Consider the following 25,091-nt stretch of genomic DNA (forward strand, 5'->3'; position numbering starts at 1 on the left):
CTCTAGCTCGGGTGGTACAACCACCACCACTTTCTCCTTGTAATCTGTCGGTTTCGACAGAGTCGTTTGTGGGTATTCGCGAACTTCATTCTGATAGTCGGCTTTTCTCACTTGGCTGCTGATTATCCCTTGTTTATGGTTATGCTCTTGTAGCAACTTGTGGTTGGAGGTGGCATCTGTGGAGGCGTTACTGGACGGAGGAGGGGAATCGGGCGGTGGACTTGTTTCAGAGGGTGGAGAAGGCTATGGACGTTTCTAGCAGAAACTATGTGCTTTCTGTTATTGGAACTTTTTTCTGTTTTCCTTTAGTTTTAGGTTTTTTTTTTTTTTTTGTTGTTGTTGTATTTAATGTGTGTATGCCTCTGTTGTAATGTGTGTTTCTATAGTAATAAAATTTCCTTTGACCAAAAAACTAAAAAAAAGGGACAAATGTGGGGACAGAAATGGGGCACTGAGCTTTGGACTCGATCATTCAAATTTCGTACCATCTAATAATTTTGTGTGGTGGTACAACCATAAAAATTGTTTCAGATTCAGACCAAGTGACTCAGAGAGAGTAAGGTTAAACTTAAGGAAAAAAAAAAAAAAAAAAAAAAAAAAAGATATTATGCCGGATTCATAAGAATCCATGTAATTAATGCCAATTCAGATTTCAAGGTTTAGTGTCTCTTTCTTTCACGTGTACCTTCCTCACTAACGATGCTCCATTTATTAGTGTTCCTGAATCCTGACCAGGGTTTTGGTGAATGGCTCCAAGACTCCCAATATTTGAACTTTTATGGTTATTTATATGAATAAATGTTTCATGGACATGTTCACTGTTATACGACATCTCAGTTAACAAATTAATATTATGTAATGCTAAATTTACATAAAACAATACATATAAAATTAAAACATCACATGTTTTTATATAAGTTATTTTCGATTTTGCGAACACCTCTCTCTCTTTTACTTTGATGGAAGATTTTTGCAAATATCCCAAATTCAAACGGTACAAACACGAGAAAATTTGTTATTTCTTTTATTTATATTGTGGAGTATCGGTTAAATACTTGGTACTTAAAAAATCTTTCCACTCTGAGGCATGAACCAATTTCGAAGAAGCTTCCAAAATGCTTCATTTGAATGAGAATAAAAAAACACGATGGTACCTACAATATTTTCAGTGTTTATTTATTTATCTTTATAAAGTAATATCCATTTCATAAAAGTTTTGGGGGGTAGTTCTTGACTAATGGTTGGGTTTGCTAGAAGTGGGATGGAGTTAAAGTTTGAGTGAAAGGGAGGTGTGTGCCAAGTTAGAAGTTGCAGTTCAAGAGGAAGTGATTGGCATCCAAGCTTACTTTTTCCAGCTTTTAATGGAGAGTGATGATTTGCTTTTGAAAACAATGGAGAAAACTTGAAGAAAAAAGTGGAAGGGTTTGAAAAGTACTTTTGGAGGAAGCAGAAAAAAAAAAGGGTATCACCAAATTAATCAAAAATGCCAACGGTATGGTTCTCTCTGAAGAAATCTCTGCACTGCCAATCAGAGCCATCAGATGTTCATGCTCCAAAAGCCAGGAAGCAACTGAGCACAATCTTGACAAGAAAGGCAAGAGGAGGAAGATCAGGGTGCTCAAGATCCATAGCAAATCTCAAGGATGTGATTCATGGAAGCAAGAGGCATATGGAAAGGCCACCAAGTAATTGCAGCCCAAGATCCATTGGAAGCAGTGAGTTTCTCAACCCAATAACCCATGAAGTAATTTTGAGCAACTCAAGGTGTGAGCTCAAAATCACCACCAGCCTTGGTGGCTTCCATGACGGTGTTGGGGGTGGAAATGCCAACAATGGTGGCGGTGGTGGTGGTGGTTCAACGTTTATGGATACCCTAAAGCCTGGGACACCTGGTCCTGGTGGGCATCCCACAATGCACTACTTCAATCCATCTTTTAGGACTTCCTCAACTCCTCCAAGAAAAAGCCATTTTCTGGCTTCTGCTGATGGTACAGAAGGGCATGCTGGCTTCAAGGGTTCTGCTTTTTCTGGAAGTGCTGGCGGAATTAGACAAAGCAATAGGATTTCTTTCGACACAGAAAACTCTAATGGCTCTTGTGCAATTACTTGCCACAAATGTGGAGTACATTTTACCAAATGGGATGCTGCTGAAGCTCATCATCTCTCTAAACATGCTGGTAAGAAATTACCCTTTCGCTGAAACTTAATTAAACTCTGATTTTTGGTAAAATTTTATTGAATACTTAAACAATTCTTTAGTTTATTCCATGTTTCCAACCCTTTTTCTTTGTTGTTCTTGAGTGTTTTCTACTGCATATATTCCAAATTTCCTTATCCCTTTAGGACTTGTGTCTAAATTCTTCTGACCGCAGAAATATGAACACTTTGGTTTACAGATCGTAAATCTTTTTCTGACCAATTTATTATATTTTTTTCCTTATCCTCTTAGGCTCATAGTACCATATGTTTACGTCCACAAAAACATTAGCACCGTTTGTTTTCAAGCTGGGAAAAGAGGAAATGTGCAAAGATTATTAATCCAGCAGAAAAGAATTGAACTTGTTTAATGTATCTTTATTTATATACTTTAACTTTGGAAATTAAACCAGACATTGTTTAACGAATCTAGCAGAAACTGGATTTGGGTTCAAGTTCATCTTTTGATTCGAGTCTCACTTGATCGCCTGAAACTCGATCTTTCTGTTTGGTATAATATGGGGATTGTTTACATTTCTATAAGGGTTATGATTTTTATGAACTATCTTTTGATTTCTCAATTGCTTGCTTTTCACTCCGGATTTTACACTAGCTTTCCCACTCACATTATCCTCACATCTTTGGCAGTGACTGAACTGATGGAAGGCGACTCATCTCGAAAAATCGTTGAGATAATATGCCGGACAAGCTGGTTAAAATCCGAGAACCACTGCCGCCGGATTGAGAGAGTGCTCAAAGTCCACAACATGCAAAGAACTCTAGCGCGATTCGAAGAGTATCGAGAGATTGTGAAGATCAAAGCCAGCAAGCTGCCCAAGAAGCACCCTAGGTGCATTGCTGATGGGAATGAGCTCTTGAGGTTTTACGGCACCACAGTGGCCTGCGCTCTCGGCCTAAATGGATCCTCGAGCCTTTGCGTATCGGAGAAATGCCGCGTCTGTAGGATCATACGTAACGGGTTCTCCGCCAAAAAGGAGCTCAAGCAAGGTGTTGGTGTTTTTACAACTTCTACAAGTGGAAGAGCTTTTGAGGCAATTGAAGTATTGGAGGAAGATGCAAGTGTAAGGAAAGCTTTGATAGTGTGCAGAGTGATTGCTGGGAGGGTTCATAAGCCGTTGGAAAACATTCAGGAAATTGCTGGGCAAATGGGGTTTGATTCATTGGCTGGAAAAATGGGGCTTTATTCCAACATTGAAGAGCTTTATCTGCTAAATCCTAGAGCTCTCCTTCCCTGCTTTCTGGTCATCTGCAAACCCTGAAGATTTTTTTCATCTTTTTTTTTATTTTTTGGACGAGTGAAAAATGGCTCAGTACATCTGTAATTGTGGTGTTATGTGAATCCCTCTCCTTTCTCTTTTTATTCTAATTTTTTTGGTGAAACCTCTATTATTTAAAAGTTGTAGTTCTCTCAGTCTCAAATCAACTGTATGCTGCTTATTCAGTTGGTGTTTGGGAAAGATGGGGCATACAAAAAAACAATAACAAAATTAATGAAAAATGATTTGAAAACTTTGAGTTTTAATGATAAGAACAAAATAAAGAGTAAAGTAAATAGTATTAGATTTGACTTTTTAATGTAAAAATATATTTTTTTTGTTAAAATAAACAGTACTGTGAGCTTTTCGTTAAAACTCTAAAAAACAATGTGCTTTTGAGTGAAAAATCAAATTTCTTTTCCAATCGAAATTATTGGGTAGGAAACTGAATTTGGATGCAGAAGGCATTACTTTAGCCGACTTAATTATTTTAGATATGAGTAAGTAATATGTAATGTTTAAAAAATTAAAGTTTATTGTGAAATGTTAAGGAGGTTCTTAAGTGTAATTCTTTATGAATTTTCTGCTATTTTATATTTTTAACATAATACTAACTTTTTATTGCAGTAAAATGATAAATAGTTCATAAAAAATTTCATAACATTTCTCAAGTTAATCACATGAGTAATGCTATTTATACCATGTTTTTGTACTACATTATCATATCATTTTAGGTAGCATTTGATATGAACAACCACATCATTTGAATTAATAAGCAAATAATTAAGAAAAACTAGTTAATTAAATAATGGTTGTGGTATACGAAAAGTCTTTTTCCTTTTTTCCTTGGATTTTGCAAATTTTTTCAAATAATACGGCTGTACACATCAAATACCTCTTAAATTTTCGGCTATCAAATCAGATGAATTAAAGAAAATCAACGGATAAAAATTAACAAGGGGTATGTGAGAAGTAATTTGAAGTGTGTGGTTAGCACACCTCTAAAAATATAATATAAAAATATAGTATGAATAACATTACTCTAATTACAGTGATTGAATTGTTAAATTGTGTGCTTGCTCGTGCCCGCATTAAAGGAAAGGTCAATGTCTAATTAATAACATCAAAATGAGTGATTATCTCTAACCCCGAAGTGTGAAGTGGAACATCAGTTTCAATAGTTCCTTCGGAAGGCAGAATATAACAAAAATCACAAGTAATCATATAACTTTGAAACAATCAAAGTGCAAAACAGGTAGCTAGTGGAGCATTTAATTATTGAAAATCCAAAGTACAAAAAGAATTAGCACTATTAGTACATTAATTAATAAAAAATTAAAATTTGTTTGAGAAGTACTTTTAAATGATTGAAAACGTTTTTATAGAAAATATTTTTAAATTCAAAAAACACTTAAAATACTTTAGGTAAGAAGCATAAGTTTTGGGCTTCTTTTATTTGCACCGGTTTGGGCTTCTAAGCACCTCAATTGCTTTTGCAGAATTAATTTATATTTTTATTAAAAATTATTTTTAAAAATGTTTTTTAAGAGTGGTGCTATTCACACACTTATTTTTACTTCTTATCCATGTCTCTTGATTTAGCCGTCGGATTGAATAAATTGAAAATGATCAATGAAAAAAATTAATAAATGTGTCAAAAATAAAAATAAATGTGTAAATAACATTATTTCTTACTCAATCATTTAAAAGTCATTTCCAAACCAAAGATTCTATCTAATTCTTAAAGGGAGGAGGGACCATACGAAGGATGAGAAGGGCATTAACTTAAGTGGTCCTTGTTGGAAAGTTTATGTCAAGGTTAGTCCAAAACCAGAGGATAAAAATAAAGAAGGATTGCATTGCGTGACATAAGTTCACTGTCCAGCCCCAATTTGTTTTATATTTTTCTATCCCTATCACTCTTTGATTGATAGTTTTCTGTAAATTGTTTTCTTTGTTGCTCTCTCCCCTGTCAGAGATTTGATTTTCTTGGTGCTTACTCTTGGTGCATAAGCTGCTATCGCTCCATATAAGGTCAGGGACTCATATTTCTCTCTTATGCCATATTATGTTACTAATTCATCAAAATACATGTGCCAATGAAGCTTTTATGCCTTAGGTTGAATTGTTAAAACCGCCTCCCAATTTTAACGGCCACACAAATGTTTACTTCTCCCCCTTCAATCGCATAGTGTTACTATTTCATTATAACTACAACATATATTAATGAAAAGTCTATGCTTTAGAATAAATTGATAAAATCACGTGACATTGTTACGCCACAAAAAAATTTGCTCCTCTCCCTCCTTGCTTAAAATAGTAATCAGTTGTGAGCTTTAAAGTCTGCATCTGTACAGCTTTTGAAGCCAATGTGGCACATGCACCTCATAAATGAATCCTTCCTACCCCTCCAGAACACTCGTCTGAAACCACGATGTGAAGAAATTGAATGAATACTTGAATTTAAAGTCTCATTAAATGTTTAAGAGAGTTAGCTTTTGGTTTTGGAAAGATTTTTGAATGTAGGCGGTATGCTATATGTCATTATACAAGTAGAAATTTTTTTTCTTCAAGTATCGCTTTACTTGTATAATAACATAAACGTATGTCCGTGTTCGTGCTTTGAACACAGAAAAATCTCTCATGCAGAGGACAGTTACTTCTTTGACATATTGACTCTTCGGTTTAGTCTTCATCGGGGCAGGCTGAACAGCCAATGGCAGTACCAATTCAGAAATCATGTCAAACTTCTGAGTGTGATTTAATTTGGAAGCGGCGGAGAGGCTTTGGGTTCTCAAATGTGACACCGCTAGGAGTTGATGGCTGTACAGACAATATTTGACAATAGAAAGCTTTAATAAATACTTCAGTAATGTATTAACATTAATCGTTGTAAACAAGTGCTGAATTACTGTGATGAATATTATATTTCTCTTTAACTCATTGGATTTTGAGTTTAAATTCTTTTGCTTTCTGTAGTATAGATAAATATAATGTAAATTATCTAATAGTTTGTCGTAAAAATAAAAGCATCAGTCGGTATCAGGAGAACCTGTAAAGAGCTTTGTCAATAGAACTATACAATTACATTTCACACATTTTTGGGAAATGCAAATGTAGTTTTTGCTCCAAACTAAAATTGTTTTCCGGTTAGAAAAACATTAGTCGCCATCAGAATTTAAATAAGGTTACATTTCGTCACAAATTGCTTACCGGCTAACAAAAGATCCGTTTATATATCATACATCTCCTTATACACCTCATAATAAAGAGACTTGACGCATCATAACAAAGAGAAAATATCAAATTACATATAATCTTAAAGAACAAGAAAACTGAATTCTTATTTATACCATGTATAATTCGAAGTAGGGGTGGACACTGTGCGGTTCGGTGGGTTTCCCCTAAATCGGAACCGGAACCGAAAAATATCAACGGTTGAGTTCAGTGCGGTTCCACTTAAATTTATATGGTTTGGTCTACACCGGTTCTGATTTGGTTCTTGCTGGTTTATGGTTTCGAAAACTAAATTATTTGAACACCAAATCATCATGCATTCAAATGCATCTTCTAAAACTGATTATATAAAGTAGCATACAACACATATTTTTTAATGCAAATGTCTTTGGTATTAGCGCTAAGTCAACAAAAAGAGACAACTAAAAGAAATATGCATTGGTGGTCAGTCAACAAACAAAAAAATGAAGAAGCAAACTGCAGGTTTATTTTAAAGAGCAAGCAGCAGCTCTTATACACAATCAGCAGCTCCTGTACACAATCAAACAACATATAATCAAATCAAACAATTTATTTCAGAGAGCAAGCATAATCAAACAACTTATTTCACAGAGAAAGCATGGTCTTCCCCAATTTTAAAAGTTCGAAGAAGCAAACTGCAAGTTTAAATTTAATTACACAACAATTAAATAGAATCCGCTAACAAATATACCCACTCTTTCTGTATAATCGTATCATGTAAAAGTGAAAGATTAAGGAGAAAACCCAACTGAGCTCCAATGCTAATTGTTAACCTATTCTCCAAAGCTACGAGCTGCATGCCCCAAACCTCTCACTCGAACAATGTAACAGAAATGAAACTCCATAAAGAGATAAGAGGCCATACTCAGAAGATCTACAATTAAACCATTTTATACCTTAGAGAAACTATTAGGCGGAATCCGATGAAGACAGTCTTCCAATGCTTTTACAGTGAAGCTTTGAGGTCATTTCATGCCATAGATTTGGTATTGATGAACTAATGAGATCTTCTTTTCTCCTCACAGTGAAGATAGATTCTTGATTTTTGTCGTCAGTTGTGCCACTGCAGAGAAACCAAAAAAACAAATTGTTAATTAACCTTCAAATCGTGTTAGAATGGGTAAACATGCTATGAATGTACTAATTTCAGCACAGTTAAACACTTTATTTTTCCCCGAGCAATAGTGTTGTCAATTAGAGTGTTGTTTTTCCTTTAGCTTTTACTGGTGCTCCATCTTATTTCTTGAAACCTTAGTTTGAGATAGGGTGTTATTCATCAGCCTCATGCTTTCATCAAAACGACTTACTTTCACATTTTCATTACAGGCAGCAGAGGGGCATTTTGCTTATGCCTTTCAAGGATGTGAACCTCAAATAGATAAGTGAGTTTGGGAATCTGGTGGATGATTATTATGTATAAGTGAGTATATTTATTTTGATGTTACAAAATTAAAGAAAAGTAAATTGTTTTTATTCCTAAAATTTTGAATTCTACTGCAACTGAAGTTTTTGCACAAACTGAACCACATAACTAACTAAACCAACTGAACCACATAGAAGATGAAAGTACATAACTCTGAACCCGAGTATAGTAGAAAGTGGTCAACTGATTCCTAAAAATTTTGGCAGTACTCCAGCTCAACAAATGGCCCTAAATTAAGGGGGCAGATTAAATCCAATGACATTTCTGTAGAATCTACGAACTTAAAACACCCTTATTGAACCCCATAGACCATCTATATACAAATGGCCCTAAATGCAGGACAAGAGTGACTCAATTAGACAGTGTTAATCACACACATATAGTGCAGGTAAAAAAGAATGGAAAACCAGTGAAACTCAACCATATTCCTAATCTCAAATATGAGAAAAGATAGAGAAAATACCAAGGAGGGAGGACGGAGGACGAAGATTCATGAGCTGTCACGAATGATGGATGATGAAGGCCGTCGCAGAAGCTGAGGTTATGGGTGAATCATTGATATTTTTGGATGAGAAGCCATGGTGAGGGTCGGATCTCGGATGTGCGAAATGGGGGAATGGGGATGTGAGAGGGGTGAGGCCGTGTGCGTGAGGTGAGGGAGGGTGAGGTGAGTGACAGAGTAAGTGAGTGAAACCTAATTGGGATGGGATCCAATGCTTCACAACTTGGTGAAACTAATTTGTCAACCTATTATATCATGACATGTGTGTATATATATAATTTATTTATTTATTATTAATAAAATGGTTTAGTTCGATTCTAGCCGGTTTTTTTTTATTCGAAACTGAAACCGGAACCGGTTTGAATGTTTCGGTTCGATTTTTTACACAAAGTTGACTTTTTCGATCAACATGATTCTTTTCGATTTTTTTTTATAAGATTCGATGCAATTTTGCGATTTGACTGTTTTTGTGCCCACTCTTGATTCGAAGGCCTCCGGGTCCAAGTTCGAGATTCTTTTCTCCCTGTCATTTTGTCTCCTCCGATGAACATGCCAAAAGCATTAAATCTAATTGATTTGACTTGAATGCGTATTTGTTTCACAGATGAATGTACAGCTTTGTGTAAGGTGGCAACCAAGTTGGCTTCTCACTTCGGCTAGCCAAAACAGTTGACTTGGATACAATATTTAGTAGTAAAGGTGTGTTTGGTACTGCCAAAAGCATATTCCATGGTCAAAATGGCATTTCCTTCCAACTATAATTTGACAGATAAACAAGTGCTCTTTTTTTATTTTGTTTTTTTCTCGACCAAAAAAAAAAATACAAGTGCTTTTTGTACAAGAAAAAAACACTTTTCAGCAATACCTGAAACAGAACCTTAAAAATGCTTCTAGATGAATACATGAAAATACAGAGGAAAGGAAATGTCTGTTTGCCAACAAGCCCACATCTTTTATCAATAACAAGAGATTTAGTTTAATTAAACTTTCTTTCTAAATTGCGGTTAGGTGCACTTGCAGATAAAATATCACAATGTACTGATAATCATGTCGACCATACATTGACAACTGTAAGTTCATAGTATCAATGATATAATTATGAACAACATCGACGGTATGTCCATATTTAGAAAAGAAAAAAAATGTTATTATATTAACCACAACTTAGAAAAACTCTAAACTCTAAATAGGAGGTAGAAAGCCATAACCTAGACAACAAGAAACTGTCTGATGAACAATATCTTCAATTCCATGCTTGTAAGTGAATCCCAAATCTGTTAGCTTCTTTGAAGAGATCTCGGAATAAGGTACTACATCATTTTCTTTCTCAATCACTCTATACCTGCAAAATATGTACAGAACATTATGTACATAAAGGGAAATCTCGTACAATTTTAGGAGGTGCGTATAATTAGTAGTTAACCATTTGAGTTACAAACCCTGAGCAAATTAAAATATATATTGGGTAGGAATAAGGAGCTAAGTCCATTAATCAACTCTCATTTCATCCCTACTATTTATGACCATTTTTCATTTGGTCACTGAGAAAATGGTATTAACGACCTTTTTTCTTGAACTGCCTCTAGCAATGTATTTACACACACACACACACACACACACACACACAAATATAAACAATGATCTGATGGGGATCTAAATTGAGAACATAAAGCTCACCCGACGGAGAGGGAGATTTGAACTCGGGAATTCTTTGAACATTAGAAAGAGAAGTATCACTGAAATAGTATGTAGCTCGCAAAAGTCTAACAGGAAAATGTACTATACCTGTTTGAATTTGAGCAAGGATACGCCTGAGCTAGATAGTTAAGCAACTTAGATATTGGACAACTTTGGGCAAAGCATATGTAACGACCTTCCGCTTTGGCGTGCTCCATTAAAAAGATGTGGGCATTGCATATATCTTCAACATGAACTAAAGCAATTGATCCCATCCTTGCATTTACAGCAGATAATATGCCATAAAGTTCAGAGTCACCTGCATAGAAAGATCATATCCACAGCTTCAATTGTGTTTATGATATCCCTGCTTCTTATTTTGCAGAAAATCAATAATAGCATTTTGCATTCAATGTAACATAAAATGAACGGGTGAGATTTAAAGAAATGGGTCATATACTTTCATCTGCCTCATTAAAAAACCTGATACACTTACGGCCAAGGGGTATTGTAGTCACACACCTCTATTGGAAAGGCTAACATAGTGTACTTGTATATTTCAATGACAAATCTTTCTCGCGCCATCAAGATTCTTTAAGAAAGAAAGAAAGAAGAAGATAGATATAGCAGAAGCACCAGTTATTGGAGATAAGAGAACTTGAATGCTTGATGGAACCTTGGAAGTGAGAAAATTGCCCCCAACAGTACTTGTTATGACTGATACAAGATTAATCCCATTCTCACTTGCAAATCTGAATGATGCTTCCTCTGTGAGAATCTTGGAAAGTACATAAACCTGTAAATTAAAGAAAGAATGTTTTTAATGCACAATGAGGCCTCGTTTGATATGTCAGATGATAGTGACTATTTCAACTGGACAGACTAATATGTGCGTCGGATTACTGAGTATTTTCTAATTGTAAGAACAAACCAAACAGAGATTTATATAGAGGAGAGGAAACATTTACCCATCCACTTGCTTTTTCACTTAGAACTTGATCAACTGGAGTTTGGCAAGACTCATCAACAACAGCTCTTGCGTTTCCGTTGCCATCTTTGGCAGTGATAGTACTAATGGAAGAGGTGAGTACAACCCTTTTCACCGTTCCAGAATTCACACAGGATTGGAGGAGGTCTAAGGTTCCTTTGATTGCAGGCTCAATGATATTTGATTGAACATACCTCTCTAGACATAAAAGCAATTTAGATAGGAACTCAATTAGGGTTTCTTAAGAGTGTAGGGCTATGTGCTAGTTGTGTAGTGAAAATGTAGCACATATGTTACGCATTACCAATGTTTTCTGTTACAGTAACATTGAATTCCATTGATGCTGCAACGTGAAATACGCCGTCGCAGCCCTTCACAGCCTCGTCGAAGCTTCCTTCTTGTCGCAAATCAGCTCGGAACAATCTCAACCGATCAGTGCTTGTCCACAATGATAATAGCTGCAGACACTTGGCTGTGCGATTTTAAGTGGAAACTCATCACCCTTATTGAAACATTCATAGAAGAAAATTAGCATGCTTGGAGCATCTCCAACGTGAGATGCAAAATGCCTAGAAATTTGTATTTTACATTCATGGTTGGCTGGAAAACTCCAATGAAGAGATGTAAAATCTTGGTCGGAACATGTAAATAAAAACCTAAATTTATGTATATATTTTTTTACCTCTTTTGGTGTTGATTCCAATCAAAGAAAGAAATTAAATGAGATCGTATATTTATATCTCTACTCATTCAAGTAGAATTTCATTTACGTATGACGAAAATCTAAAATAGAATGTAAATATAATTTTTACATCTCAAATTTACATCTTCCAATTGCAAACAATCTTATGAATTAAGGATATCTCAACCATAAACTAGACTTGTAAGTTGAGCCGGGCTGACAGAAACTTACATTCGTGGTCTACCAATCAAAATGTCATGCTTGATTTATTCTCAAACTCTTATTTGGAAGGGTTACCCCATACAGTTTATAGTATGGTGCAGAAATTTCATTGATACACATATATCTTGAGATAATTTAAAATGCATGTAATTATGTTTAACAAGCTTGTTGTCAAATGACTTCTAGGCAGGTATATTCATAAACTTTATAGCTAAAACAATCTTTGACTTAAAGAATACCAATATTAGAACCTGATGCTAACTCAAATAAGATCCTTCTAGGCTTCTAGCTACTGTATGCAAGTATTGATGATCTCACCAAAAATTTTGTGCAAATTTCAGAAAGCTAATTCTCAACTCAGAAAATGAAACGAATTAACTATCAATATCATCATTTCTTCTCTCTCAACAAGATCTTGTATTAGTGGCAGGCCCACAATAACGGTTAACCTATTTCATTTTTTTCTCTTTCCTAAATCAGAGTTCTACCAAAAAAAAAAAAAGGAAAAATTTGAAATAGGTCCAATTTTATAGACTACTTTTTGAAATAGGTTCAATTTTTAGTGACTTTTGACTTTTGAAATAGGTCCAATTTTTAGTTACTTTAGACCCATATCAAAAAATCCGGAAAAAAAAAACTCAGAGTTCTTTCACCGGTTTTCATCTTTCTATCCCTCATCTCCCTTTCTAATTAAAAGGTCAACCATAAAAACCACAAACAAAATCTGAACAAAAAGAAAGGTATAATTTTTTATTACTTGGATGAAAATAAAAGCGAGAAAAAAAAAAGATGAAAGAGGTGTAATTGATTAAAGAGGTGTACAGACCAGGATCACGAACTGTTGCATGAACTCTATGGCCTTTCTCCAGGAGGGTCTTCACCAGCCAAGACCCTATAAAACCAGTAGCTCCGGTAACACAGTATGTTGCCATAGCTCCCTTTCTTTTGCTCTCCACCGCAGGCTGCTATATATACACACACGCACATATATATTGAATTAATCATAGTACTGGATGTTGTAATCATGTAGCTAATATAATATTCATATTCCTAAAATAGTATAATAAGAAACCACTGGACAATCGACAAAGCATGTGAGGAGATAGTAATTAATAAATCATTTTTAAAATTTTTGGGAAGCAAATACTTCCACGGCTGGTCTATATCATATATATGGAAATTACACAAATTACAAATGTACTACTGTGGAGACGAGAAATGGCAAGGAGACTATTGTAAAGTGAAATTCTTTAGAGATTTTTTGTTACTTTACAATCTAACGTCAACTTTTGTGCTAATATTATAAAATACTGTTAAAAATTTGAGATAATAAAAAGTTCATGAAGAGTCTCATTTTTAAAGAGTTTCCTTAGCATTTTTATTGTGAAGATATAAGATAATGAGAGTGTGTTGTGAATGCATGCGTGGTTGCCAAATGTTAAATCATCATGTGATGTGAATTGTACACGCTACCTGATTCATACAATTGTGATAACATATAACCCAAAATGGAAAAGAAAAGTCTTTTACGTTATCCATATTTAATTTTGTCCAACGTATGATGCAGACCTGCGTGTGATCATTGATCAACGGTGCGGAAGTCCGAACTTGGGACTTCACGGTTCGTTTAGTTAATGAATTGCAATATTACGAAACGTTTATTTAATTGTTATAGTTAATTGATTAAACGATTTTTGTTTTAATAAAAAATTTGCTTAAATGATTTTTATTGAGTGAGCTATACTAACACATGAACAATATAACATACAATTTTTATGGGAAATTGTTATTGGCAATCCAAAAATCTCATTTGGCACACCAAACTTTTTATAATTAGAAGGAAAAATACACTTGCGAGGAGTGTAGAATGAGATTTTTGAAGTGATAATAACAATTCCCTTTTTATGAATAATACTTTGAAACGACCACATAGATGTTCTTTTCTTTTTAGATGATTTTTATCGAGTGAGCTATAATAACACATGAACAATATAACATACAATTTTTATGGGGAATTGTTATTAGCACTCCAAAAATCTCATTTGGCACTCCAAATTTTCTATAATTAGAAAGAAAAATACACTTGTGAGGAGTGTCAAATGAGATTTTTGAAGTGATAATAACAATTCCCTTTTTAGGAATAGTACTTTGAAACGACCACATAGACATTCTTTTCTTTTTAGATGATTGGAGCTTAGTGAGAGGCTAAGTTATCACGCATGTAGTTTAAAAGGAGGCAGATTCTCTGCCCTCCCACTTTCCGTGCCTTTTTGTTTGTGTGGTCACGGTTAAGCCATGTCAACATTTTATATTATTTTTTTATAGAGATAATAAGACAAAAATGAATAGTAATATAAAATATTAACATGGCTTAATCGTGACCACACAAAATAACAAAGTACGGGAAATTAGAGGGCAGAAAATCACAGTTTAAAAACAAAAGAAGACTTGAGGAATATAATATCAATCTCCGTCTTGGGAAATAAAAAGTTAAAATGAAGATAGTCAATCAATACTTAAAAATAAAAGTGAACATAATTCTTCAAAAGCAAATCAGAAAAATGATCCTTCTAAGCAAATTTCTTTAATAGCGTATAGTTCAAGATGTCTCGTGAAAAAAATATTGTCTGCTTAAGAGCTCTACGAGCTGATTGTACCAATGTTCAAGTTTGGTTTATTATCGAACCGAATATAGGCCAGTCGAGCTTCTACAAGTTGCACTCTATGCAAGTTCAAGCTGTTTCGTGCCGATTACAAATTTTCGCCGTAACTTTCTCATTTCTTAACGTTTTTAAGTGCTTCAAAATCTCAAAATGAATTATTTTGTGTATGATGATAGTAAAATCGGTTTGTCATATCAACACGAAATCACAATATGCAAAGTTTTTGCTTTCATACATTTTAAGTTTTCAACAATTTCTTCAATTTGATTCAATCTTAAGACAAACAAGTTTAAGAGAAATTCCATGCACTCACTCGGAATGTTATGAAGTGACAAGGGAAGACCTTGAAGCTTGAAATTCGAAACTAGAAATTTAGAAGTGCAAAAATGAGAATTTGAGAGTTCGAATCTTCGTACATAGCATGGGTTGGAATAAATTAATCACAAAATTGAAGGTCGTTTGATGAAAAAAATAAAGGTCAAATTCCAAATTTTTGTCCAAAATTGAAGGAATTGGTTGGATTAGTTACGAACAAAACTTCTCCTCCAATCGTAATCCATCATCTACCTTCAGCTTCACTAAATTTGAAAGTTACGTTCTTTCTACAACATCGAATCCAGTGGGTTAGCCAATTCTATAATCCTAAGCACCAAACGTGTAGTGTTGAAGAAAAATCCCATGCTCAGTAAAATGCAAACTAAATAAAAGATAACTAGCATGTTTTGGAGGAAGACCAACATTCTAATTTCTCATTCAAACAACACAAATAAACAAAATTATATAACTCTGTTGCAAGTGCAATACTCGAGAGCACAAGAAGGTATTGAATTAATACAAACTTACAAAATGATATTAATACATCTGGAGTTTCTAAGCTACAGCCACGTTCAGGTAAGAATTTGATCCTTATGCAGCAGTGACGGCTTCTTCAGTTTTCCCTTTTTCTTCCTTCAATTTCTTCCAGTTCTCTGCATTGTCTATTATTTCACCAGTTTTGATGAGGTATCGAACTCGTTGTCCATTTTCCAGGATTTTATGACCCACCCGACTTGCTACATTCTTTTCTTTTGAGAAAAGCATCACATTCGAGCTGTGTATAGCTCCTTCTACCTGCAATATGAAGTTTAAAATGTTTATTTGTAATTAAACGAAACTAGCAAGCAAGGAACTAATAAGTTGATGATTACAGATTTTACGAAAGAAAAAGAACCTTAAGTATCTGTCCTGGTTCACCCTCTTCCCTGCTCTTCATATGCTTTGTCTTCAAGTTTATCTCCTTGACTATCACGGTGCTGTTGTGCTTAAAGATCTTTGTCACCTCTCCAGTTTTACCCTTGTCATGTCCAGATATGACTTTCACCGTGTCCCCAACCTTAACATGCATTTTGTGTAAAACTGGAAGGCTGTTTGGCTTGCATTCCTTCCGCTCCCATCTTTTGAGCTGCCAGAGGACGAAAAAAGCAATATTTCAGGAGATGAACAGCCCTAATGTGCTATATCATATCCCATTTAGCAAAATAGTTTTAAAAAAAGAAAAGGATACTAAATTGTAAACCAGACATTGAAATAACGTTTTCTTGGTTTAGCCAGGAAATCAAGATAAAAGACTCTCCACCCCAATCGTGAATAATTTGCAATCAAATGCCTTCTTTGTGATTATTGTAAGAATATCCCATTTAGTCGTGCATGTCCGCAGATATTATGAGCCAAATTACATGCTAAAAGATTGCTTTCATATTATCCAGTTTCAAACAAGCAGAAGCATCACTTCCTAGAAGCTGGTAAGTTAGCAATTCCACCATACATGCATGAGATTTTGATTGTATTCAACAGAAAAAACTTATTGACAAAAATAAAGAAAAAATAGATAGGACTCATGATGCTGACCTTCACTACAATGAGACAAGGCTTTGCTGTTAACTTGGCCTGCGCATGAAACAAGCATATAAATTGTTACGAAATGATTCTCCTTTTTCCTCCCAGTGATCAGAGTAATTCAAACTCAAAACTACAATATGAATGGTATAAAAACCATTTCCATTACCTTGACGGTATAAAATTTTGTTTCTTTGAGATGACAAGGAAGAACAAAACAAAACATAAGAGAAAACCCATGAAGAAATATGGCCTTGGAAAACATATCAGATCCTTTTTAAGAAACTTACTAGTAAAATTGAAATATATTATCAAAATTCAACATGACACGTTTGGTGAAAAAACTTTATGAGATCCTATCTCCTGAAGGAGGTAACTCAAAAAATATGAAAAGAAATGAAATAATTCTAATAGAATGAACCGATATGTGTGTCACGGTCAGTATGTAGGTTACAGAAAGCCTGTTCATGACTATGTAAACTGAAAGCTCACTCCAGCTAAACATTCATTTCATACAATTCAGTTTTATGCCAACTGAGTACAAAGCATAAACATTGTCATCCACTAATATAGGGCCACTTATAAACCCGGAAAACCAAATCTTTGATTAGGGAATTACCACATTGTCATCTAAGGTAATGGGAATAGAAATATGAAATTGTAGCAGAAGTTTCATTAAGAAACAAAGTACTAAGGACACCTATTACTAAATCTTATACACAACATTGTCGTTCTTATATAGTTTGAATATCACATGGTAAGTGCAGCAAAAGTTTCGCTGAGAAACAAAAGAATGCTACGGAGACCACGTTTTGTAGACCACATCTAAACAATCTCTCTAATAGAGATGAGACCTACTTGGACTGTAGACCTTACTGTGGTCTACAAAATGTGGTTTCCCTAGCATCACTCTTACCGGAAACCTTCGTTAACCACTAAAACCTCTCAGTCAATTCCTGCATCTGTTTTTATTCACTTTCAACGAAATAATTCAACTTTACAATACCCACTTGGAGAATTTTGAACAGAGAATCCAACACTGTCAGAACCGTAACCAGAGATGCAGTTTCTTCAAAATTGTACATAAACAGATTAAAAATTATCCATTTCCTTTTCATTTCTCATATTCTTCGAAACCCAACTTTTACATATTAATAAAGGAATTCAATTTCACAAAGAAAAGTAAAATCACATCAATTTGCAGAAACCACTGGAATAAAGAGAGAGTGTTCATTTTAGGCAAGACCCACTTCAGTGCTACGAGTAAAGAACTGAAATGCAGCAAAAAACTAATAAATGTGCATATATATATATATATATATGTATGTATCATTATATTTGACATAAGAATTGGAGGAGAAAAGGTAAGCGTACCGGGACAGAGTACAGAGTTGGGGGAAAAAGGCGTTGGCCGAGGAAGGAGTTAGAGGAGAGTGAAAGAGAGGTCATGGAGCTCTGAAGTGCAGCCATGGCTGCCATTTTCTCGTTGCTTGGCTCTGAATGTGACAGAAATGGATAATACAGAGAAGCAGTAGCTTATGAGAGAGAGAGAGGGAGAGTAGCAGGTCTTTGTACTTAAAGATGGGCTTCGAGATGGGCTGACATATGCATAAGCTAAAGCCCAGCCCAAATCGTTTGATGGGACTAATGTCTTGACTGCTGTTTGGTTACGACTTTGATTGGATTCGAAAACCTCGTTTCGTTTTTAAGATTGGATTTGAATAGATAACATTAATTTCATTTTGGAAAAGCAAGTGCTTTTGAAAACCAAATACATTTTCTCTAAAAACGTTTTCAGTCATTCAAAAGCACTTTTCGAACTAAGAGAGAAAACAGGGAGTGCAAGATCATTTCCCTATCACAGCACAATCATTGGTTGCTCAATGCAGAGCACACAGCATTGCATTGGTGATGTTCTCCACCTTGTTTTTCTGTCGGTGAAAGGTTTGCCTTCAATGTAGACGCAAAAGTTGTAAATTATGCAACACTGCAAATAATTGGGAAATAAGTTCAAAAGGGGGTCAACTTTTCCTTCATTTCCATTGCTAAGTATGGTACATAAATCTAGAAATCTGTCATCTGAGCAAAACAGGGAGGAAGAATGAGAAAAGGATATGTTACAGGGTCGAATATTTAACAGAAAATCCTGCGTCACTTGACCAGAAATCTTAACTACTCGAAATCCACTAATTCTAGCCCACAGACTGCACATGTATCAAAAAAGCAAAGTCGAAAAACCAAGAAATAAGAAAGAAAAAACGAAAAAATGGGGAAGCCACCGTCTATACTTCATAGGTATCGGCTACGCTGTCTACAGACTCTTCTCTCTGGTGTTCGGCCATTTGGATTCTGGTTTCTGGTTGGTTCATGTCAGTTGTGCCTTCATCTGTTACCGATGACAAGGATTTCGTGTGATTCTTGTTGTGCCTCATTTTGAGCATCCGTGATAGCACTTGTACAATGTCTCTCATGGAAGGCCGTTTCTTTGGGGCACGGTTGACACATTTATATGCCAGAGCTGCCACTTCGTTAAGCTCTTGCACATGGAAAGTCCCATTAAGACGTGAATCCACAATTTCTTCCCACCCAAGTTTCCCCTCTGTATTCATCGCTGCCTATTTTTCAACCAGAAATATCATTAGATGTGCAAAATAAACAGCATTATTGGGATATAAGTGGAAGAGTACATCTGCAAAAAGAGAAAGTAAATGATAGACTTCCCTTTCATTTTTCTTCTAAGGCTGGAGCGAGGAAAAAGTGAGAGCAAACACACAGACAAACAAACACATCATATCCATTTTCATGTACTCTACTATGTTCCTAGGTTATTCATATTGTCACAGGGTCAAATTACTTCAATATTGGAATTCCATATGTTCCTGTTTCTTCTAGATAACCTCTGTGTGTGAGTGTGCATGAGACTTGTGCAGATGCATGTGTGTGTGTGTGTGTGTGTGAGAGAGAGAGAGAGAGAGAGAGAGAGATCTTACAAGTTCAACATATTGCATTAAACCCTGTTGAGGATTCCTTGCAGCAATGAGCTCAAAGAGCAGAACTCCGTAGCTGTAAACGTCACTTTTCTTGGTGAAGTTCCTCGTAGATATATATTCAGGATCAAGATAACCAAAAGTTCCCCTGACATTAGCCGCATGTTTGTCCACCATTTCTTCCCTTGAAAGTCCAAAATCTGCTACCTGCTTGAACCAATATAACCTCTGAAATATCTTAAAGGGCATCCTCCCTTATATTGTTTTAAATAAATATGTTACGCATATATGTAATCCAAAATGCAACCAATGTTCCATATTTGGAAAGGAAGTAAATTAAATATTTCCTTTATCGCAACATGATCTAATTTGGAATCTGCAGTTGGAAATAGTTATTACAGAAAAGTTGGAAGACATACCCTCGCTCTCATGGATTGGTCCAACAGAATATTGGATGATTTAATATCACGGTGTATTACAGGAGGAACTGCCTGAAGTAAAAAAAAATTGAAATTAATAAATAAAAACATGTGCCGGCATGCCCAGGTACAGATGCAATTCACTGTCTCACGCAGTGCGATTCACTTACTCCATCATGAAGATACTCCAAGCCCCTTGCTACGTCAAGAGCTATTAGAACTCTCAAATCCCAGATCAATGGCTCATGTTTTTCACCTGCATAACGTAAACCATGCTATTCTCAGTTATATATATCTTGTGCATGAATATCTAATGGAGTTCATATTGCATGATAAATCTATAAGATTACATTGAAACAAACGTATTTGAAGTTTATAGCCCATCTTACTATATAAATGAGAGGCCAAACTGCCTTTACTCATGTAAACATATATAAGCATATGTTGGCCTTTTTCTGCACAATATCCAATTAAGTTCACGAGGTTTCGGTGATGCAACCTTCCCAATAGCTTAACCTGAAGGGGAAAATTTTTAAAAGTAAGGGTCTATAATTGATGAAACAATCTGGACTACATATTTTACTTTAAAAGGAATACTATTACATGACAATAAGCACGTTTATGTTTTTCCAATTCTGCAGCAAGCAATCTCCTAACAATATCCGTTAGTGGACTAACGTCCTTATATTTCACCAAGCTCCCAACATTTGCACAGATATCCAATAAATTTATAGCATCAATCAATAATTGCAGCTGGAACCATAAAACTAGTACACTATTAAGCATCAGACAAAACATTACCTCTGTCTGGAATTCATTCTCCCCTTGCCTAGAATCAGTTGCAAGCACTTTAACAGCAACAGTCTCACCCGTTGACATCTGAGCTTTGTACACAGGACCAAATGCACCTTGCCCTATCAATGTTGTAAAGTTACATGTTGCTTTCTGCAGATCCCTGTATAAACCCCATTAACAAAAAAAATAATAAACCAAATGGGAAAGAAGATCGAAAACTAAGTGTGCAAAATAAGCTACGTCTCCTTTAAAAATTCATTGTGAATTCATCAAAAAATCAAACAAGGGAGTACTGAGCAGTAAGCAGTTAAGACTTGAGAAGATAGACACGCCAAAAATTTCCAGATGAAGCAGGCGGGTTGTTTGCTAGTGTGTATCATCTTACGAGAATACAATATGGTATGGATCTATCTAGTCAAATTTGCAATTATAGATGTATGGCATTTGGTATCTCACATAACAACTGAAGCAAAACACAGTATATATCTGGGCATTTAAAGCTTTTGTGATTGTGTTGTGTCTGTGTTTAACGTGCATATTAGATTACCATTCCTCTGATAAGAATTCAAGCTATCCACCCTATTCTCATAGATTGATCATCTGACACTCACACATTTAAAATAAGCATGCAGGCTCATTATTTAGTCATTACCAGTTAGTCTACTCATATCATCACTAACAGTCTAAAGGTAGAATGTTGCACATTTCCCATAAACATGATCGATACATACCATATTAGTCAAGAAATGGTGTTCTGAATTAATCATACAGAAGATGCTCATACAAAAAAAAAAAAAAAAAAAAAAAAAACCAGGATATGACAAAAAGGCATCATCTAAGATTCTAAATCAAGAATTAAGGGACACGAGAGAAATAGGTTTTCTGGAAACATTACTTGTAAGAATACTCGGGTATTCCAGACATTGAGACCACATTACTCTTCCTAAATCCTTCAAGCCAGTAGGATTTACCATTCTGTCCGGATCTTACAGGTGAATCTGGACCAAGGGTCGAGTCTGACAATATAGTACAAGCGTCAGCACCATTAGCACGAATAGGAATAGTTGCCGCCCTCCGAGAACTGCTATTCCCTATCTGCAAACGCCTCCTATGGTACCTAATGCAGAAGAATCCAGAAATTGCCAAAAGCACTCCAATCACTACCCCTGCAGATAATCCAACTACAAGCACAGCTGCCTCGGCCTTCATCTCATTAACTATACTTTACTGCCTGTTTAATTATCCATCCCAGTGAAAGACCTGCAAAATCCAATCTTATAATATCAAGGCTAAGCAAAGCAAACAGGAGGTGCCACTCGTTTACTAAACTATCAGCATTGTGAGGTCGATTTCGAGCAATTTGTCGAAATTCATGGCCATCAAAATAATCAAATAACAAACTCCAAATTGTTCAGAAAAGAACAATCCAGTGTACAATACTAGCTCCCATTTCCAATTTTGAACAGGAAACCAACAATGAATAAGCATTAACTAACTCAATTATTTATGAATTTAAAAGCCTTTAACACTACTTAGGGAAAATAACAGTTTGTACTACAGAAACTTTTTCTCTGGGGCAGGGTGGAATAAAAACCCAACCAGCTTTTTATCCAAATAAAAGCTTAATTAAAGTGGGAAAAGCAAATTCAGCAGTCTAACTGTCTATGTTTGGCAAAACTAGTGAAATATCATAACTTGACCTACCAACCATTTAGCCCAAATCAAATGAATTGAGATCCCATAGATACCAAGAGATGCTACCAATGAAATTTCCAGATGATAGAAAATCTAGGAAATTGGGTCAACCACAAACCCAAAAAGCTCTGTTTGGTTGCTCAGAAAATAAGCACAAGAAAGTACAACATAGTCATAAGAAAAGAAAACCCATTTAGCCAAATGCGAGTGTAGGGGACCAAGGTAGAGTTATTTCCACTTTTCTTTCCTTTTATTCAACCCAAACTAATTTTCTCGGCAACCAAACAAGGATTCAAGAGAAACCCACCAACAGATCATGACCAGGAAACCAAAACAACAGAAAGTCAACATTCAAAAACCAAAACGAAAACAAAAACAAAAGGAAGAAATCAAACCATGGCATTCGACTTACAGCTTTGGATACTACCTGTATATGCAGAGAAACAGTAGCACGTTCTGTAGACGTATGGAAAACAAGTGACAGTGAACCAAATGGTTTGAGAGTTGAGAGAGATTCAAAGGGTGGGAATTACAGAAAAAATAGTCGAAAAAAACCAAGTTGGTGGTGAGAAAGTAATGGAAGCAAATGCAGAAAGAAGGAAAGAGTGAATAGTATTATGGTATGTTTTCCTTGCTTTTTAAATTCCCTGAGTCGCCGCTGGCATAAAGTAAAAGAAACGCGCCTCCCTACTCTCTAAAAATGTTTGGGATTTGGAGGTTTGCCACAAAAACAAAATATGTAGAAGGGAATACAACTTCGAATATTACGTTATTAAGCTGTCAATTTAAGCTGTAAATTAAATAAATGTTTTTTTAAACCATCTTCAATGGTTGGGTTAAAAATTAAATTTTTTAACCCGAAAAATTTAGTTTTTAGCCTAGAAACAACTTTTTTACTCCAACTGTTATAGCCTAAAATTTTTGTCGGGATTATTAAAAAATGAACTTTGGCTATTTTTTTTGTTAAATTAAATTTAAAAAATAAATAAATATGTAGATTATCGTAAATTAATTTTATGAACATTTTAATTTAAAAAAATTTAAATTCCGATAAATATTGGGTAGGGTCCACTCCGATTTCTGGGTTAAATTTTGGGGGGAATTTGGCATTTGTTTAGCATTTAGCCTAAAATTTTCCCTTAGGTTGGAGTGAGTTTGGGAGAAAATTTTGGAAGGTAATTTGGCTTTTAGCCCACTATTGAAGTTGGTCTTAGAGGTATATCTCGTAGGTTGTCAACGCAAGTTATTTACAAGATGGATTTTGTATGAATACGTTACCTATGGTATCGGTCCAAGTCCAAATTGTTACTGAGATGTCAGAGTTGTAGTATTACTGTAATGAAATGTGGGGAGAGAAGAATGCCATAGGTACGACCACTCCACGTCTAGTTCACTCACAAAGGTTGAAACCCGATTGAGATTTACACGTAGTGATCCTACTCACTTGTAAGTGTGTCGTTGCAAGAAGCATCCCTACTTAACTCTCTCGACATAGGATGAATTTTGAATACTCGGTTGGTGCATGGTTCAAGGAGCATTGATTTCTTTATGTAAATTTGGGAGCATTTTCCAACCTGAATTATTCTCACGGGATGCATGAATGGTCCCGAGTAGCACATAAATTTGTGGGTGTGACCTTGATGGACTAGGATCCTCTCACATTTTTCACTTTGTCTTTCCCTCTTTATAAAGAAGTTAACACAAAATGTTGATATGATTTATGAGAGAAAAAATGACGAAAATAAAAAAGGAGAGAATCTTACTCCGATCTTGATTAAGTAATATAAGGAGGGGTTTGTATGTCTGCGTTTGGTTGCCTAATAAAGGGCTAATTTGAAGGGATTTAGGGATTGGGATTAGGTTGAGTTTATGGTTAGGTGACGTTGACTTTGTAGAATATTTGGTCTTGGACTTGGTATGAGTTCAACTTCTCCTCAACCCATTTGTTGTCAGTTTTTAGGAAGTTGGGTTTATATGGCATCAAAATTCAAGGCTTAATTGTCACTAGGCATGTAAAGGCATGCTTATTTTTTATTTTTTTTAAAGAAAAAAATATGTAAGATATTTTGGCTAATGACTAGGTATAAACGAAAGTCAATGATCAATTTTCTGCTAAGAAAGCTACAGCTTCTCCAGAAGATGTTGTATCGAATAATCATAGAGATATAAAATATTTAATACTTATTAGTTTCTTTTAAGTTTTTGTCACCATCACATGTTTTTTTAATATGAATTTAATCAGCTTCATCTGTTGTTTTATATTTTCTTACAAAACTGTGTACAAATAAGTATAACTCCCTTAAATATACAAATTTATGAGGAATTTTCTATGATATTTCGGAGCATTTGCTTCTTGGAACTTTTTAATAATTAGATATTTAATAAAACAACACAACATTAAGATTAAACGATTTAAAATTTTAACACCATAG

At 35.1% G+C, this 25,091-nt stretch overlaps 4 protein-coding genes across 9 annotated transcripts; 1 reads left to right on the plus strand and 3 right to left on the minus strand.

Moving 5' to 3' along the window:
- Positions 1–1,167: 1,167 nt before the first annotated feature.
- LOC137741434 (uncharacterized) lies at positions 1,168–3,597 on the plus strand. Its single transcript, XM_068481151.2, has 2 exons — positions 1,168–2,177; positions 2,845–3,597. Exons 1-2 carry the CDS (start codon positions 1,484–1,486, stop codon positions 3,474–3,476), a joined length of 1,326 nt encoding a protein of 441 aa, XP_068337252.2. The 5' UTR covers positions 1,168–1,483; the 3' UTR covers positions 3,477–3,597.
- A 6,073-nt stretch (positions 3,598–9,670) lies between these two features.
- Positions 9,671–13,245, minus strand: LOC137742364 (NAD(P)-binding Rossmann-fold superfamily protein). Of its 2 annotated transcripts, none has more exons than XM_068482215.2 (6): positions 13,052–13,245; positions 11,626–11,793; positions 11,302–11,519; positions 10,970–11,129; positions 10,442–10,652; positions 9,671–9,998 (listed from the first exon to the last, which is right to left on the minus strand). In XM_068482215.2, exons 1-6 carry the CDS (start codon positions 13,155–13,157, stop codon positions 9,839–9,841), a joined length of 1,023 nt encoding a protein of 340 aa, XP_068338316.2. In that variant the 5' UTR covers positions 13,158–13,245; the 3' UTR covers positions 9,671–9,838. The 2 variants fall into 2 exon arrangements, with proteins under 2 accessions (XP_068338316.2, XP_068338317.2); XM_068482216.2 differs by having other exon boundaries at positions 11,626–11,823; positions 13,052–13,191.
- A 2,363-nt stretch (positions 13,246–15,608) lies between these two features.
- LOC137743466 (large ribosomal subunit protein uL24c) lies at positions 15,609–18,322 on the minus strand. 2 transcript variants are annotated; one of them, XM_068483360.2, is made up of 4 exons: positions 18,138–18,319; positions 16,776–16,814; positions 16,099–16,329; positions 15,609–15,998 (listed from the first exon to the last, which is right to left on the minus strand). In XM_068483360.2, exons 1-4 carry the CDS (start codon positions 18,240–18,242, stop codon positions 15,795–15,797), a joined length of 579 nt encoding a protein of 192 aa, XP_068339461.2. In that variant the 5' UTR covers positions 18,243–18,319; the 3' UTR covers positions 15,609–15,794. The 2 variants fall into 2 exon arrangements, with proteins under 2 accessions (XP_068339461.2, XP_088535080.1); XM_088678954.1 differs by lacking the exon at positions 16,776–16,814 and having other exon boundaries at positions 18,138–18,322.
- A 446-nt stretch (positions 18,323–18,768) lies between these two features.
- On the minus strand, positions 18,769–23,396 carry LOC137743435 (calcium/calmodulin-regulated receptor-like kinase 1). 4 transcript variants are annotated; one of them, XM_068483325.2, is made up of 8 exons: positions 23,087–23,396; positions 21,860–22,224; positions 20,971–21,124; positions 20,559–20,685; positions 20,340–20,425; positions 20,170–20,241; positions 19,754–19,957; positions 18,769–19,378 (listed from the first exon to the last, which is right to left on the minus strand). In XM_068483325.2, the coding sequence occupies exons 2-8, from the start codon at positions 22,171–22,173 to the stop codon at positions 19,046–19,048; spliced, it is 1,290 nt and encodes a 429-aa protein (XP_068339426.2). In that variant the 5' UTR covers positions 22,174–22,224; positions 23,087–23,396; the 3' UTR covers positions 18,769–19,045. The 4 variants fall into 4 exon arrangements, with proteins under 4 accessions (XP_068339426.2, XP_068339427.2, XP_088536678.1 ...); XM_068483326.2 differs by having other exon boundaries at positions 23,072–23,266; XM_088680552.1 differs by having other exon boundaries at positions 23,055–23,176.
- Between the last annotated feature and the right edge of the window lie 1,695 nt (positions 23,397–25,091).

This window comes from Pyrus communis, chromosome 11, assembly GCF_041283825.1.
Source record: "Pyrus communis isolate YQ-2024b chromosome 11, ASM4128382v1, whole genome shotgun sequence".
NCBI lineage: Eukaryota > Viridiplantae > Streptophyta > Magnoliopsida > Rosales > Rosaceae > Pyrus > Pyrus communis.

Coding starts and splice junctions, on each gene's coding strand:
- LOC137741434 (XM_068481151.2), top strand. CDS start 1,484: ATGCCAACGGTATGGTTCTCTCTGAAGAAATCTCTGCACTGCCAATCA. Junction 2,178..2,844: donor TCATCTCTCTAAACATGCTG/GTAAGAAATTAC, acceptor CATCTTTGGCAG/TGACTGAACTGATGGAAGGC.
- LOC137742364 (XM_068482215.2), bottom strand. CDS start 13,157: ATGGCAACATACTGTGTTACCGGAGCTACTGGTTTTATAGGGTCTTGG. Junction 11,794..13,051: donor TGCAACAGTTCGTGATCCTG/GTCTGTACACCT, acceptor AAAATCGCACAG/CCAAGTGTCTGCAGCTATTA. Junction 11,520..11,625: donor TACTGTAACAGAAAACATTG/GTAATGCGTAAC, acceptor TTTTATGTCTAG/AGAGGTATGTTCAATCAAAT.
- LOC137743466 (XM_068483360.2), bottom strand. CDS start 18,242: ATGGCAGCCATGGCTGCACTTCAGAGCTCCATGACCTCTCTTTCACTC. Junction 16,815..18,137: donor CAACTCTGTACTCTGTCCCG/GTACGCTTACCT, acceptor TTTCATGCGCAG/GCCAAGTTAACAGCAAAGCC. Junction 15,999..16,098: donor AACCAGGACAGATACTTAAG/GTTCTTTTTCTT, acceptor TTCATATTGCAG/GTAGAAGGAGCTATACACAG.
- LOC137743435 (XM_068483325.2), bottom strand. CDS start 22,173: ATGAAGGCCGAGGCAGCTGTGCTTGTAGTTGGATTATCTGCAGGGGTA. Junction 20,242..20,339: donor TGGAGTATCTTCATGATGGA/GTAAGTGAATCG, acceptor TTTTTACTTCAG/GCAGTTCCTCCTGTAATACA. Junction 19,958..20,169: donor ACCAATCCATGAGAGCGAGG/GTATGTCTTCCA, acceptor TGGTTCAAGCAG/GTAGCAGATTTTGGACTTTC.